The 14,982-nt window shown below is 31.5% G+C and overlaps 1 protein-coding gene across 20 annotated transcripts in view; it reads left to right on the forward strand.

Annotated features, from left to right (window-relative positions):
* Positions 1-14,610, forward strand: part of LOC113399771 (low-density lipoprotein receptor-like) — a 223,744-nt gene extending 209,134 nt beyond the window's left edge. For 8 of the 20 annotated variants that reach the window (XM_064215029.1, XM_064215026.1, XM_064215028.1 and 5 more), the window contains exons 10-15: positions 2,379-2,523; positions 2,631-2,840; positions 3,550-3,748; positions 9,572-9,655; positions 11,451-11,566; positions 12,242-12,472. In XM_064215029.1, coding sequence (XP_064071099.1) covers positions 2,379-2,523; positions 2,631-2,840; positions 3,550-3,748; positions 9,572-9,655; positions 11,451-11,566; positions 12,242-12,457 — 970 coding nt within the window. In that variant the 3' untranslated portion in view covers positions 12,458-12,472. Of the gene's footprint in view, positions 1-2,378; positions 2,524-2,630; positions 2,841-3,549; positions 3,749-9,571; positions 9,656-10,049; positions 10,399-11,450; positions 11,567-12,241; positions 13,021-13,309 lie in introns of those variants that run through there. The other 12 variants (XM_026639008.2, XM_064215030.1, XM_026638997.2 and 9 more) reach the window with 5 other exon arrangements.
* Positions 14,611-14,982: the final 372 nt, after the last annotated feature.

Consider the following 14,982-nt stretch of genomic DNA (forward strand, 5'->3'; position numbering starts at 1 on the left):
AACTTTTCAAAAGAAAAAAATTGTCAAATCAATCTACGTCACATTTACATTTTATTAAGGGGTTATGAATTATTTAAAAGGCTTTTATATATATATAAAAAAAAAAGAAATAATATCTGACCTTTTCTCATTTATTATACAGTCAGAGTAAGAAAACCTTCGTCAGTTTTCAAATTCATTCCTTTATCAAGTCGTAAACTCTTAGTACCTTTTGAAACTAAAGCACTAAACAGACAACTGCATATAAAATTAAACTAACATAGTATGATAACTTGGTTCAAAATAGTGTAACATCTTTGGACTACGTCTAGTGTCATATCAACATAAAAAACGTTTTTTATGGCCTAATTAGTCATTACAAGATTTAAATTAGATATGATATCCTCTACTGAATTGTCAGTCTGTCAGTGTCATATATTTTCTTGCTTATATATCTTGGAATCTTAGAATAAAAACGCTAATGTAATGGCGGTTAATGTAATGACGTGACATGTGGTTCCATCGGCACCGGGAAGTGGTGGTGATTCCTTGGCTTGCAAAAGCTACGGATATACCCGATCGAAAATCTATGGGGTTTGATGGTGCAGCGGTGGATAAATAATAACGATAGAATCAAAGCAGCTGTCGTAGAACATTGCCGAAGTGTCTGGGAGAGCTTCAGAGGAACCGATATATGCTCTCGCCTTGTTGGGTCAATGCGACAGCGAATTACAAGCTGTGATTGATACGAATGGCGGATATACTCGTTTTTAATAAAATAAATAAGATTTGTTTAAATGAATAATTTTTACCATAATTACTATTTATTTTTACTATTTTATTTACTACTTCCGTCCTGCAGTTTCACCCGCGTTTTTGAAGATTTTATGTTTTCCCGTCATAAAAAGTATCCAATATGTTATTCCAGTACTTCTATCTGTGTGCAAAATTTTCTCTAAATCCGTTTAGTAAATTTACATGAAAGAGTAACAAACATCCATCCATACCTCAGAGAAATCAGCCAGATCCATACGCACAAACTTTCGCGTTTATAATATTAGTAGGAAGTAGGATTACTACTATGTACTCTCTTTTATAAGAGACAAGACAATGTCCTAATCTCCGATGTTACACGAGCATTCACGAAGGGCTATGAGGTTTCATGAAAAATTGGTAATTGTCATCCCGATTGACTCGGCTTCTTCTTATTATTATTATAGCTTTTAAACGCTATTATACTCTTTGCTAGATGCGACTTATAATGACATTGCGACGCAATATGTCATACTCAATCGGTAAAGCAGGTTATCGCTCATACTGAGCACACGAAAATAGATCCTAAGGTGACGAACCTTTTCTTACCCCGACTGTACATAAGACCTAAAAAAACAATTACTATAATACAGTCAGGCTGATAAGAAGTGATCACCACTGCGTATAATCATTGGCGTCACAAGAAATATTAACCACCCTTGGGAACTTAGATGTGCCTGTAGTTACACCTCCCTCCAAGCCGGAACACAACAATACGAAGTATTGCTGATTGGCTGTAGATTATGTGATTGGTACCCAAAAGTGCACCAAGCCCTATCACCAAGTTACGAAAGACACTTCTATCGGAAATGTGAAGTAAAATGGATGATTAATTAATGCCACACAGTCATTTATATAATATTTTCGTCTGGTTTTATAATTTAATCAGACAGATGTTACAAAATAATAATCGTTCAAGGTAATCAGATTTTAATCGGCTTAAAAAAGTCAATAATAATTACGCGAATATAAATCTGTGTCACCCAAAAATATACAAAAGATTACTGAGAATAATTAATGATTAAAATATTTCATAAAAGATAATTAAATGTTGTCGGTGTCGTCTGTAGTATAAACTCTACCATTATTTCTTGACACAATTCTACCAAGTTTTTTTTGCGTATATCTTTGCTCAGATCACTCACATCCTCGGAAAAAACAAAAGAGTTCTCTATATACTGCCAAATTTCGATATATCTTGTAAATATTTATTTATATAGATTAATTATATTTTATTAAATATTGTTTTACTATAAGTCTTAAATTCTCGATTAAGAAGTTAGAAGTCAGGTCTATGATAAAAAGTGAATCAGTTGCCCGAAAATGTCTCATTTTGACATCAGAACTTAATTTCACCTGAAACTTGATTTCGCCTTAGTCTTATTCAACATTAATAACTAATTCGTACCCCATATTCATGTGATAAATTAAATATCAAGTTTCGTTGCTTTCTTTAACAGTCTAGCTTGGGAGTAACACTATTTTATTCGAGCCGTTATCTCTAGTTAAGAATCATGAGTAATTAATAAAACTATGAAAATTACAAGAAAAACGATGACATAAGTGCGTAATATTGTTTTTAACAGATGGATGTACTGGACCGACTGGGGCCAGGTTCCGAAAATCGAGCGCGCTGGTATGGACGGCTCCCACAGACAAACCATAGTTGCGTATGACGTGAAGTGGCCCAATGGCCTCACTTTAGATCTTGTACGCAAACGCGTTTATTGGGTATGTATTGAAATTTATCAAATAATTACTATTCTATTTTTGAAAATCTTTTATAGTACTCTTGAATCTGTCTAAGTTGACAATGATAACAATTTATTGAATGATAGGTTGATGCCAAATTGAACACGATTTCTTCTTGTAACTTCGATGGATCGGCGCGACGAGTGATCCTGTACTCCACGGATGTTCTTCGGCATCCCTTCTCGATCACCACTTTCGAAGATTGGGTATATTGGACCGACTGGGACAAGACGGCCGTGTACCGCGCCAACAAATTCAACGGAAAAGATGTCGAAGCCATCACATCCACTCATACGGTACGTTTGGTAAATTATTTGCCCCCTATTAGCGAATAATTATTCATATATTCTATGCGTATTTAATCGATTACTTCACGCTTACTACTTGAAATAATTCGACACGAACCTTATTACAAATAAACAATATCAAACAATAAACCAAATGTATAATTATAACACATTACCGTTTTTGTTGCAGAATTAGTAATATTAACATACCAAGATTTTTTTATTATAAAAAATGGCAACGCTGTCTAACTAGTTACGAACAATGAAAAATAAAGTATCAAGATAGTTAATCTTCTCAAACTTTTATTTTTGTTATTATCACGTTTTAATTACGTATAAATTTAGTTTTCGTCAAAATGAATGCTCATCGTGTCTCATGCATTGCAATAATAAATTACGAGATAGCGTCAGCAAAATTAAAAAATAATTATTTTCATTAATCTTGTAATTCATTATTATTGGAGTCGCACGTTTTTCTCATGGATCAAAGGAATATCTTTACGGAAATATAATATATTATATTATATATTATATATTATATTTATATAATATATAATATATTATATTTCCGTAAAGATATTCCTTTGATTAATTATTATTTATCTAATCTTATACAAAATTTGTTTTATGTTTACGCTAATCGCGATAATCTCACCAGTTTTTGCGCATAACTTTTTTATATGTAATATTAATGCAAAAAAATATTTTATCTAAATAGCTACAAAATCCAATGGTGATTCACGTGTACCATCCCTACCGTCAACCCGATGGTGTCAACCACTGCGCTGCTGTCAACGGTCACTGTTCTCATCTGTGCCTGCCTGCGCCTCGGATAGGCGCCAATTCCCCGAAAGTGTCCTGCGCCTGTCCCAACGGTCTACGACTCCTACCTGACAACCAGATGTGCGTCGAAGACAGTAAGTATTCGTTATTTTTAATATAATTCTATGACGTCACTACGATGGAAAATAAAATTCAGCTTGAATTAATTTTAAATACTGTTAATATTAGTAACGTGTTCAATTTGTCACGTAAAATAAGTGTTAAAAAAGAACAAATATAAGCTCACATGTGCTTCCTGTTTGTAAGTAAAAAACCCAAACGAGAAGTATAACATTTACTATTGAACAAGGTTTATTTGTGTTTATGCGACATTTAAGACGAAAATATATTCGCGGCGCGTCGCAAACCTTTACCAGACAGCAAAACATGTCTATTTTGACTTGTTTGTGATTTCATCGATACGTTATGACTACACTACAATTTATTTAAATTTATTTTTTGCAATAATTATGCATCATAGCTTATAATTTAAAAACCACAGATAGAAACAAGACTTGATGTAATACTTGATTATACGTTCTTAATAAAAAAACAAACAACACATAATTCAGTCAGATATTCTTAGAAAAATGTCGACTATCAGTTTAAAAGGATATTATCGAATTATCGACGTAGGATTATGGTAAATATATATTATAAAACACGGAAAGTAAATTAAACATTGCAACAATCGAAGAGATTATAATGACACAGTTGAGAAGATAAAATACGTTTAAATAAGGAACAAATTCGTTTTTAAAATAAATAAAAACGAATTTTCGTTCTCGATTGCATTTTTAAATTCATCCGATTTTGATGAAACTATGAGTTTTTTTGGCCCAAATAAAGAAACGTTTTTTTTCTTTGTATGTTTTTGCTAACATATAAACGTTTTATGGAGAACCTTCTTTACCCAAGCGAAGCAAATAAATGTAATCGACTTTGATACGATAGGGAATATATTTTAAAAAAAAAAACTTACATGAAAAAAAAGTAATGAATCGAAATCATTATGAATTATCATGGCGGCATGACGGCGTTATTTTATTTTTATACATTTATCAGCTCAGTACGGAGTTAAACTCTCTTTTTTGTTTTGTTACTACTATTGTTAACACTGGACCTCGGCTAAATTATTTGTGCTGTGAAACTGCACTACCAAAAGCCAAAGATTTCATCTTATAAAAAAAAAAAAAAACGATGTAACGTTTTGGATAATTATTTGAAAAAGGAATGTTTTTATTTTATTAAATATAAGTATAAATGTATACTTAATAAGTTACACAGCGTGATTCTTAAGCGAAAACTGACAGGATAATATTTATATCATTAAAAAAAACACGTTTTAAGTATAAATTATGCAGTTAAAATGTGCAGTTGTTCAACTTAGGGGGTTCGTGCATGAACATCATGATAATAATATATAATAATAACAAAAGGGTTAATTGTACTTATATAGAAACATCTACTTGGTGCTTGCTTTGGTCAAGCCCGCCTTGGTTGAAATCACCCACTCAACAGATATTCTACCGTCAAACAGCAATACTTAGTATTGTTGTTCCGGTTTGAAGGGTGAGTGAGCCAGTGGACGTAACATCCTATCCCCCAAGCTGGTGGCGCATTGGCGATATAAGGAATGGTTGAAAGCGGTGGTGACAATTTACCTGCCTATCTATATAAAAAAAGGAAAAATACTAGACACAATCACAGCAAGAAAATACATAAAAGTAACTTTAAATACAACGAGAACCCAGCCGAATAAATGATTAATTATTTAACTAATGACATACGAAATTTCAAACAAAAGAGGGCCTTTGTGACGTTTATTGATGTTATTAACCTGACATAACACAATACTTTAGTTAAACAATACAAATTACAAAGAAAGTCTCTGTTTATTTATATAACTTTATACATATGGATAATTGATACCTTAATGTATTACGCAATTAAACATTAGAAGATGGTTGTGTGGTTTCAGAAAAAATGAACATACAGTACACACAGGTATCGAAATAGTCGTGAACAGAAACTACAGGTTATTTCAATGGTAGTGAGAGGACACGGCTAAAATAATCTTTCAACCATAAATCATTATGTATTCGGCGATACTGTCATATAAATAAATTTGAATCAATCAAAAACTGTTTTTAGTGCATATCTGTTAGCAAATCTTCTAGAATATGTAAATATTAGGTTTGTCAAGCTCCTGCCGTTAGAATAGACAACACACATTATGTAGTATACACGATTGGACAATTGACCGGGGTCAATAAAGTCATTAATTGTCATTGGGTTCCTTTACGATTGATTTAAGTATCTAAATATTCAATCAATATACTTCTTAACGAGGAATGCGAACAGCGGACAGTCACGTTATTGAAATTGCTTCATGTCTGTTCACGTTACTGATTAAATAACATATTAATGGCAGACATACAGATGACAGACCGCGATTGTTTGTTTATCTGTTAAATTTATTAATAATTAATCCTTTCGTTGAAGGTTTAGTTGCATGGGTTTATTAATGTTTATTTCTTAAAATATTAATAATAATCTTGCACAAAAAACATATACATTTTCAATAAAATAGGTACGGCATCAGTTTTGGGTTTTACACTAATTCTATTTTTAAATCATTAAATTTATTACTTCAATTTGTTTACAAACAACCTTATATTGGTGTGTACATATAAATTATTAAAATAACTAACGCGATAAAAAAATACTATTAAAATTAAATTACCTTTAAAAAATACATTATAATATCTTGAACGATAATTTATTGTTTTTTTTTTAAATATTACTGAAGTTATACAATAACTGTCAAACAAATAATTGTAACACAAATCTTTCATATTAAATACAACATAATAAGTACATAAAGAATAAAATAATATATTCTAATTGATGGTAGTGCAGGATTTATTGATAGGATGGTAGACGTCTGTCTTATCCCAATCAATAGTTTTATACCGACGAACAGAATTTTATATTCCTTCGTTCTGGCCATCTGAGTTATAACATTTTTATGGTTGGCGGCGGTTTATTGACGGTGGAAAATGTTGTTTATAGTTTTAATAGTACAAGTTCAAATAAACATCAAAAAGATAACAATCATGTTACACTGGAGCCGATTACTATCAATGGAATAACTCTCGAAATTGTTCAAGAATATGTTTATGTCAGTCAGACACTGAAATTACGAAAAAAATTCTTCGAGAAGGTTTATGGAAGAAATCATCTAAGCTGCAATCTATCCCAAACAGCTTGAAGATAAAAGTTCATCGTGTTATGATATATGGAGCCCCGACATGGCCACTCATGTTAAGAGGTCACCAAGTCAAGGAAAAAATGATTTAAGTAAACTGGCTGATGACGATTCGAGAATATAAATCAAAGGCGTGCTCTGAGAGAGATATATGCAGAACCGTTGACGAACACGGGATGATGACTGTTGATGAGTACTAGTACCTACTGTTACTGTAGCAAATATGATTAATGCGCCGCCAATCATGAATGATAAGTAGTAACCTTCTCCCACGCACACTAACCGTTGGGTCAATGTTTGTGGGCGTAATCGGCACTTTTTACTCTTCAAGTGGATCCTTTACAGACATAGGTAGCGTGAAATTGGAATTCCACTATTTTATCGAACATGGATGATAATCAACTCTTCATGAAACATTGTTATCGATTTGGGAAAATCAATAATTAATGAAATATAAATATAGTCTTTATTCGAGTAAGCAATTAAAACAACTTATGTAATACCGCCGGATTAAGATGTAGATTCTATAAAGAAAAACCAGCAGGAAACCCAGTAGGTTCTTGTTGGGTAAGTAGTTCAATTATAAAGAAACAAATAGCGTTGCGTCGCCAATTCGTTATGCGTACGCAAGGATTGAACAATAGAAGCCGACATTGCACGACACGGTGCATTGATTGATTTGTTGAAAATATTTTATTTACTAGGCTTCATCTATATATAGATTGATTGGTTGAGTGTAAAGTATTCATAATATTTATAAATTATATTTTATAACTAGAGATTTTTTCTTTTTGGATTATTCATGAATATTTCGTGATACAGATACATAGTAAAATAGATTTTATTTTTGTTAACTACGTACGGACTTTACCTATCAAGTGTAAGTAAAAAAGATGGATAGCGTTGTCCTGGAAAATAATAGAGAATCGAAAGTTAACGATAACTGACAGAAGTGATGAAGTTTTGTGAATGAGAACAACTGTATATCAATAATGTACATTTGTCGTACATATTTGATTTAGTAATAATAATTTGAATGAATCTTTCATCATACTCTCTTCTCAAGAGATGACCAAGCTAAGCAGCAAGACTGGCAGTTACTCATACCCATTACATAATTTGAAATGCATTATGATAATTACTATTACGAAAAATGTCCGCTTTAGTCTAAAAGAGTAGATCTTTCTCCAAAAAATAGACGAATTTCGACATCACGCGATCACGGTATTTAAAAATATCCCTGCGTGTTATAACAGTTTGTTTATTACCTTGTAACGACACGTCATGCGATGACGTTACATCGAACGATATTTTCTTCGTCATCGTAGCATTTATTTACACGATTCGTTAATTTCCATCGAATTCTGGTGTTGCGATAGGAATATACCCATTCTCATTCTTGTTTATTACAGCCGATTACAACTGGATTATTTAATTCGCTGGTCATTTTAAAACGTTATCTCATTTAATGCTATCGTGATATATGTTATCTTTATAGAAATTGTAAATTATAGATTACTTTGATAATACTACCGTAGTATATGTTATATGTATATATGTTTGTTTGTCTCGTTTTGTATTGAATAGCCAAACTTTGTCTCATGATTAGGTAAAAAAATTATGACCGATATTTTGTTTTTTTTTTTAATTTAAACGTATTACATCATGCACGTATACACTTGTATACGTCCATTTCCAATTTATCCATTATCAATTAAAGATAATAAATTAAAGATTTGCTGAATCTTTTTTTATTTACAAATACCAGAAGGGAATGTTTATTACAAAAAATAAAGAAACAGAAATTCTTGGTACTTAAATTACTGTACAGCTTAGTTCTCCGACAATAAGATTCAATTTAGTAAATGGTAAAGTGACGTCACACATCACGCCACCTTTTGTTAGTCAATCGTCGTGCGATTCGGCGCGGCGCTCGATATGTCTGTGGGCTCGACCTCGACTGATAAAATTAGAAGAAATATCTACTGATCACTATCATTATCGCCTGACTCCGTGCAGTTTCTTATTTTTGTGTATAAACTACACGATATAAAAATATATTCTCGACTCAAATAATTGTTGATTCTACATCTTAACGCATACCTTTTTAACACACACACACATTTTTAATTTGTGTGTGTAAATTATCTATGAACGAAATCAATTTGCTGTCACTTATATTTTTAAGAAATAGAAAAGAATATAATTGTTTTGTTTGCCGTTGTTTATTAAATAAGCGTCAGGCCATTCGAAAAACAAGACAATAAACGAATCTAGTAACTTTTGGTACAATTACAAGTCATTGTTGCCCACGGACAGTAACGTTCGTTAGAAAGTAATGTTCGATATATGTAATGAAAAAATAGGATTTGTCGCCGGATCGCGCACAGTTAGTGTAACTGACAGGCGTTAGGAGGGAGAACCAGAGGGCGCTCACTCGTGCAGCGTACGGTCGACGTGAAGTTAGCATGTCATTTCATTCCGTGTCGTGGCCGGTTGAATTTGTACCGAACGATTTTAAGTCCGGCAAACATAAGTGTTATTTAAATTCGATTTAACGTGCTTTAACTAAATATAAAAACATTCCAACTACGTAAACATTAAACCAAGGATATTTTATAAGGTTATTTTATAATAATATCTACAGATACAATAAATCCAGAGCCGGAGGTGCATAAATCTGCTAATGATTCAAAGAAATCTGTAGTAATTGAGGATAAACATATACCCAGTGAGTATTTTATTGACCTATTCCAGTTTTCGCCAAATCCTTTCCTAACTACCCTGCATTTTTTGGGTTGCGGGTCAAATTTGTGGCAACCGAGGTTAATCAGTTGCAAATATTCATTAGTGATTTAACGTTTCACTTTTACTATAAAAAGTGAATACATTATTATTCAATGCCAATTTTTAAAAGCTTCATGCTTCAAATTTGAGCCCTGGAATGCTAAACTAAATGGGTTTAATCATCATCATCAGATAAGATAAAGTTAGGTTTCATATATATTCGGGTGATTAATGAATTAGGTACCAGTAACATTCAGCGCTGTCTATTAACAACTTTTCATTGTAAATGTTCCAATATCTGTGTGTCTTCAATATGGGATTCATTGACTGATTCACAGGGCATGCCAAACTCCTAGTTTCAAAAGTGATGAGTTGTTTTAAAAGTGAATAATTAAAAAGGAAAGTTTAACACATATGGTGAATTTAAAAAGAGAAGGGCTAGGCCTTCTCTTCAAGCTGGGCCGTGCTATTGCACTAAGTGCGGATGCCCCAGAGGAACCTGAGGAAGAAACTACCACTGCGGCCAACACAGAAGCTGAGCCAATGAAGGCTTACTGGGAAAGCGATAAAGAGGAATTGAAAGAGAAAAACCAACCATTCATAGACTTGTTCCTTAAAGACGTCGCGTTAAATAGAATACCAGATACAACCGAGAAACCTGTGCAAGAATCTCATTATAGTTACGAAACGTTGAGACTAGTTTATTTGCCTGAAAATCTCAAAAACTTTGATCTAAAGGGTAAAGTATTGTTGTCATTATTACCACTAGTTTCATGCAAAAGACTAAATCATTAGGAAGACACACAGATTCTTCTTATACTATTGGGCATACTGAATCCACATCAAAGAACGTTCTCGCTTTAAGCTATTAATACTCATAATGCTTTCACTAACTGCGATTATTCGACCTGTACAATATTCCTGGTATAAAATTAAAATTAAATTGTTTTTTGATAATATCTCGTAAATTAGCTTGATAGTGTGGATTCAAAGAATTCACATTTGGATAACAATCGTATGGGATGTTCATCATTGTTACTATTAATATAGCGACTGTGAACGTTGTTAAATGTACAATACGATACCAATCACTTCATGTTTAAATTAACCTGTTCCTGTCCTTTCTTATTGTTCACTAAAACTAGTTTTATAAGCATCAATGTAAAAATATTTTACGTTCAATGAGGTTAAGATATTCTGGTTAATTACTCGGTCAGAGTTGGCACGTTTCATTGACAGTGTCTAAAAATATATTGTGGTGGTTACATCGCCTGCATCCTCTGCAGTTTCATGTTCACGCTTTGGTTCAAATTCATGTATCACTTGACAGTAAATGGCCTTGAATCGGTCAGTACTGACTAAAATCTTTTCTGTTGTACTTTACTTTTTACAGGAAAAAAAAAACTTTATTAACAAAAAATGTTTAAATATCTATTATGTTGTGTAAAATTTTTAAAATGTTAAATTACTTAACTATATTTATGTTTAAAGAATTACGTGCAAGTAGATCTCTATGTTACAACATATCTATCGTTTTAACACACTCGCCTACAATGCTTGCTATGGTGACGGTTTTCTATGTCTCATTGTAAATAATCACTGTTTTCTCTGTGTGTATTGTGTCTATCGTCTTTGATCTCATGGTTTTATTGATTTTTTTTTTATTCTTTTGAAATAGCTTTGAGATCAAAGAAACAGTCTGAATTATTGATATTTATATTTTCTTTTATCGTTTTCAGGTGTTCCCGAAACACCCAAAGCTGGTACAGGAATCTCAAGCAGTGGACGCGACGCAAGCGTTGTTGCTGGAGTCGTTGTTGCAGTAATATCGGGAATTATTATACTCGCTGCTTTGGTACGTAACATTTCAGATATATTTCAATATAGTAAGCAAAGTTTTAGTTATAGTTGCAATTGAGATCAGTTAAATATACAAGTTTGTTAGGTTCTAGATATTTTCCTTATTGATAGTTAAATAAAGAATTCAAAACATGGCGTGTGACTTAACGACTTTTCTTAGAGACGAGACTTTATACAACTATTTTTTTTAGGACTATTTTCCTTAAAAAACAAAAATAAAATGTCTTATTTATATATAGTATGATTTTCAAATTATATTATAACAACGTTTAATTTATATCGTTAATGACCCTTAAGGCCATCCGAATAAAATATTCTGTGCGCATATTCCGAAGCTAGCGATTGCATTCACTATGTTGTCCTTGTGAACGTGTTTTAAGTAAACCAGCGGTTACTTTCGTCCCGTCACAACTTACTAATAAGCGGGTCGATGGTTTATGAATTTGCGAGCGATAAAATTATTATAGCCGTTCAGTGAAACAATCTTATCTTTATTGTCGTTGAATATATTTGACTAATCTACTAGATCTTGTCTTCCTGTCCTATCCATCAAAATGTTTGCAAATTTCATTCAAAAATAAAAATAATTATCGTTTTATAATCAATAAATTAAGATCGATGACTTAAATACAAAAAAAAATATCATGTAAAATAATTTACTGTTCAACAGATCGCGGTTGTAATGTACCGTCATTACGTGCACCGCAATGTAACATCAATGAACTTCGACAACCCCGTGTATCGCAAAACAACAGAGAACCAGTTCTCCCTGGAGCAGAATGGGTACGCACCTGGCAGCAAATTATACCCGAGTACCGTCGGCGAAGAGGTGAGAGCGTTAACTGCTATGGAGTGCACGTTAAACATACAGAACAGCCTTAGATAAGTCGCTCGTATAAACGCTACTGTCCTAAAGTGGAATGGTGTAAATGGAAGGAGTAGGCTACAGGATCTACTTAGGTTTCTGTTTACGATTTCTATTTATTCTACGCTCGAAAAATTATTTTTCAATATATCATAACTAATTTTTACATACAATGAAACTATACAACCCCTATCTATATCTACTTATGGCCAAAGTGTAAATAGTAAAAAAAAATATTTAACTAGGTAAAAATAGTGAACGGTAAGGTCTGCCTAAGACATTTTAAATTTGATGTATCTAGTCGTAATATATTTACTAGGATTTATTTTAAGGAATTTATAGATGATATTTTTTGTTAGTGTTAAGATCGTGGCGATAAATTGTGCCAACGTTTTTACCGCATCAGTATTAAAATATAGTTGCCAAAATTGGTATTTGATGGTAGGTTTAATATTGTACATAAAATAATATGTTTATATATTTTCTGTATGGTAATTTGCGTAGTTATCTAGACAAATTTGTAATACTGTACTGCTGAAATATTTATTTTTCATGCGTTTTCATACGAGGGCACTGATTATTTGGTAAGTTTCAAGTCGAAACAATGGATTATTTGGTTTTGTTTTTTTTCTATAAAACTTGACGCAATATTAAACATACGTGTAATTGCTGTGCTAAAAGGAACATGTACATGACTAGTAATTATTGAAATGTATTTAATTAACATATCTATGTATGTCATTTAATTGGTGAAAAATAGTAACTAATAAGTATTTAATCGTTTTTTTTTTTTTGTTATATACATGCCGAATAAACATAGACCAATAAAAAACAAATTTTGAGCAATAAGTTTATTTGATTATTTTTTTCCAGGCCCAGGAACCTCTCAACACGCCTGGTACAAATGAGTTTGTATAGTGCAAGATCAGGAAGCAAATATATTTGTATGTTTTTAAATGTGAAAAGAAAAATAAGGACATGTGATACTCTGAAAAATAGTGTAAAACCAGTGAATGGGGACATGGCTAACAATATCTAGTGAACGTGAAGTTAGCTTTAGTGCAGTGGAAATTGTGGAGCGTAGGAACTAAGTTCCCACTGCTAACGAGTTTATCATTGATGTGGATCTCAAAATTTCAATATTACTCTAAATTGTCATCCATTTTTTTTTAACATCTGAAAGTCTTGCTTTCAAATTACTTGTATCACATAATATTTTAGATATTAGAATGTCTCGGCTATACATTTTTCTTTAGCCCGTTTATATTTTTAGTATTGCTATAGCCAATGGGATTACATGTTAATCTGTGATGGACATATCACAAGCTCTTGATAATATAATCAGATATATATTTCATTTCTTACACTTATCAATGATTCCTCACTAAATAATACTTTCCTATGTAATATAAACTACGTCAATTTAATGTGTAATTTTTTTGGGTATCCCTGAACAAATGCTTGATGCAATTAAATTATTTGTAAAAAAAGAAAAATATGTTCCATTTTTAAATAATAATTTTAACGCTTTCTTAATAATAATAAATTTCACGTTTAATCGAATTAAAGTTCATATCTTTAAGTCGAATATACTTCTTTAGAAAATTTACATGACTTTCGAAAGGCAAGATATACAGATATAGGAGAAAGTTACTTATTTAATGTTTTTTAATCTGTTTTATCTAGATAATAGAATTATTAATTTATTGGAATTATGAATGTTTTATGATACGTCTAATGTATATTGCATTAGCTGGTACTAGGCTACTAAATCACTGTTTTATGTGCCAATACATAGATAAATTATCGCCAAATGTACTAATCACACTCGATTGATATCTCATTATAATATAATGCAAATTTAAGTTTGTTGATATTTATATTGTTATAAATAAAAGCAGCTGTTTCAATATTACTTTATATATTTTATATAAAGGTTGTGTTATATGTATTACTTTATCGGTAGCAAGTTAGGCCTGAATTTGAAACGTGAATTTCAAGCGAAATCCTGCCAAATCCTCTAAATTTACCTTAGTTTTTAATAAATATATTTGTAATGTAATACAATTACACAAGTTGATGCACATTTCATATGATATGCCTAGCTCAATAAGTGTCGTCACTAAAATTATTGTGTAAATATCGTCAATAAAATATTATGTAAAATGTGTTAATTTATTTATTTTTTTACATACAAATATACCCGATAATACAAAGCCCATGACAACAAGTAACAAGGAAAAAGAAAAAAAAAAAAGATGAAATTACATTTCTTTCAAATGTAAAACAAAAAATATTTAACTAGTTAAGTATAAATGAAATTATAACAGTAAACTTAATCTAAATTAAACTATTCTTAATTTAAATCACGCGGAATGTAGAACACGAACACATTTAATTAAACGACTACATTAAAATTAAGGCTTATTGTTTATTACATTTGATGCTTAAGACATTTTTGTCATATTAAAAAAAAAAAAAAACAACAGAAGCTACATTATATAAGAGCGTGTAAATTTTTTTTCTGTAATTGAAATGACAATTAT

Source organism: Vanessa tameamea, chromosome 2 (genome assembly GCF_037043105.1).
Source record: "Vanessa tameamea isolate UH-Manoa-2023 chromosome 2, ilVanTame1 primary haplotype, whole genome shotgun sequence".
Taxonomy (NCBI): domain Eukaryota; kingdom Metazoa; phylum Arthropoda; class Insecta; order Lepidoptera; family Nymphalidae; genus Vanessa; species Vanessa tameamea.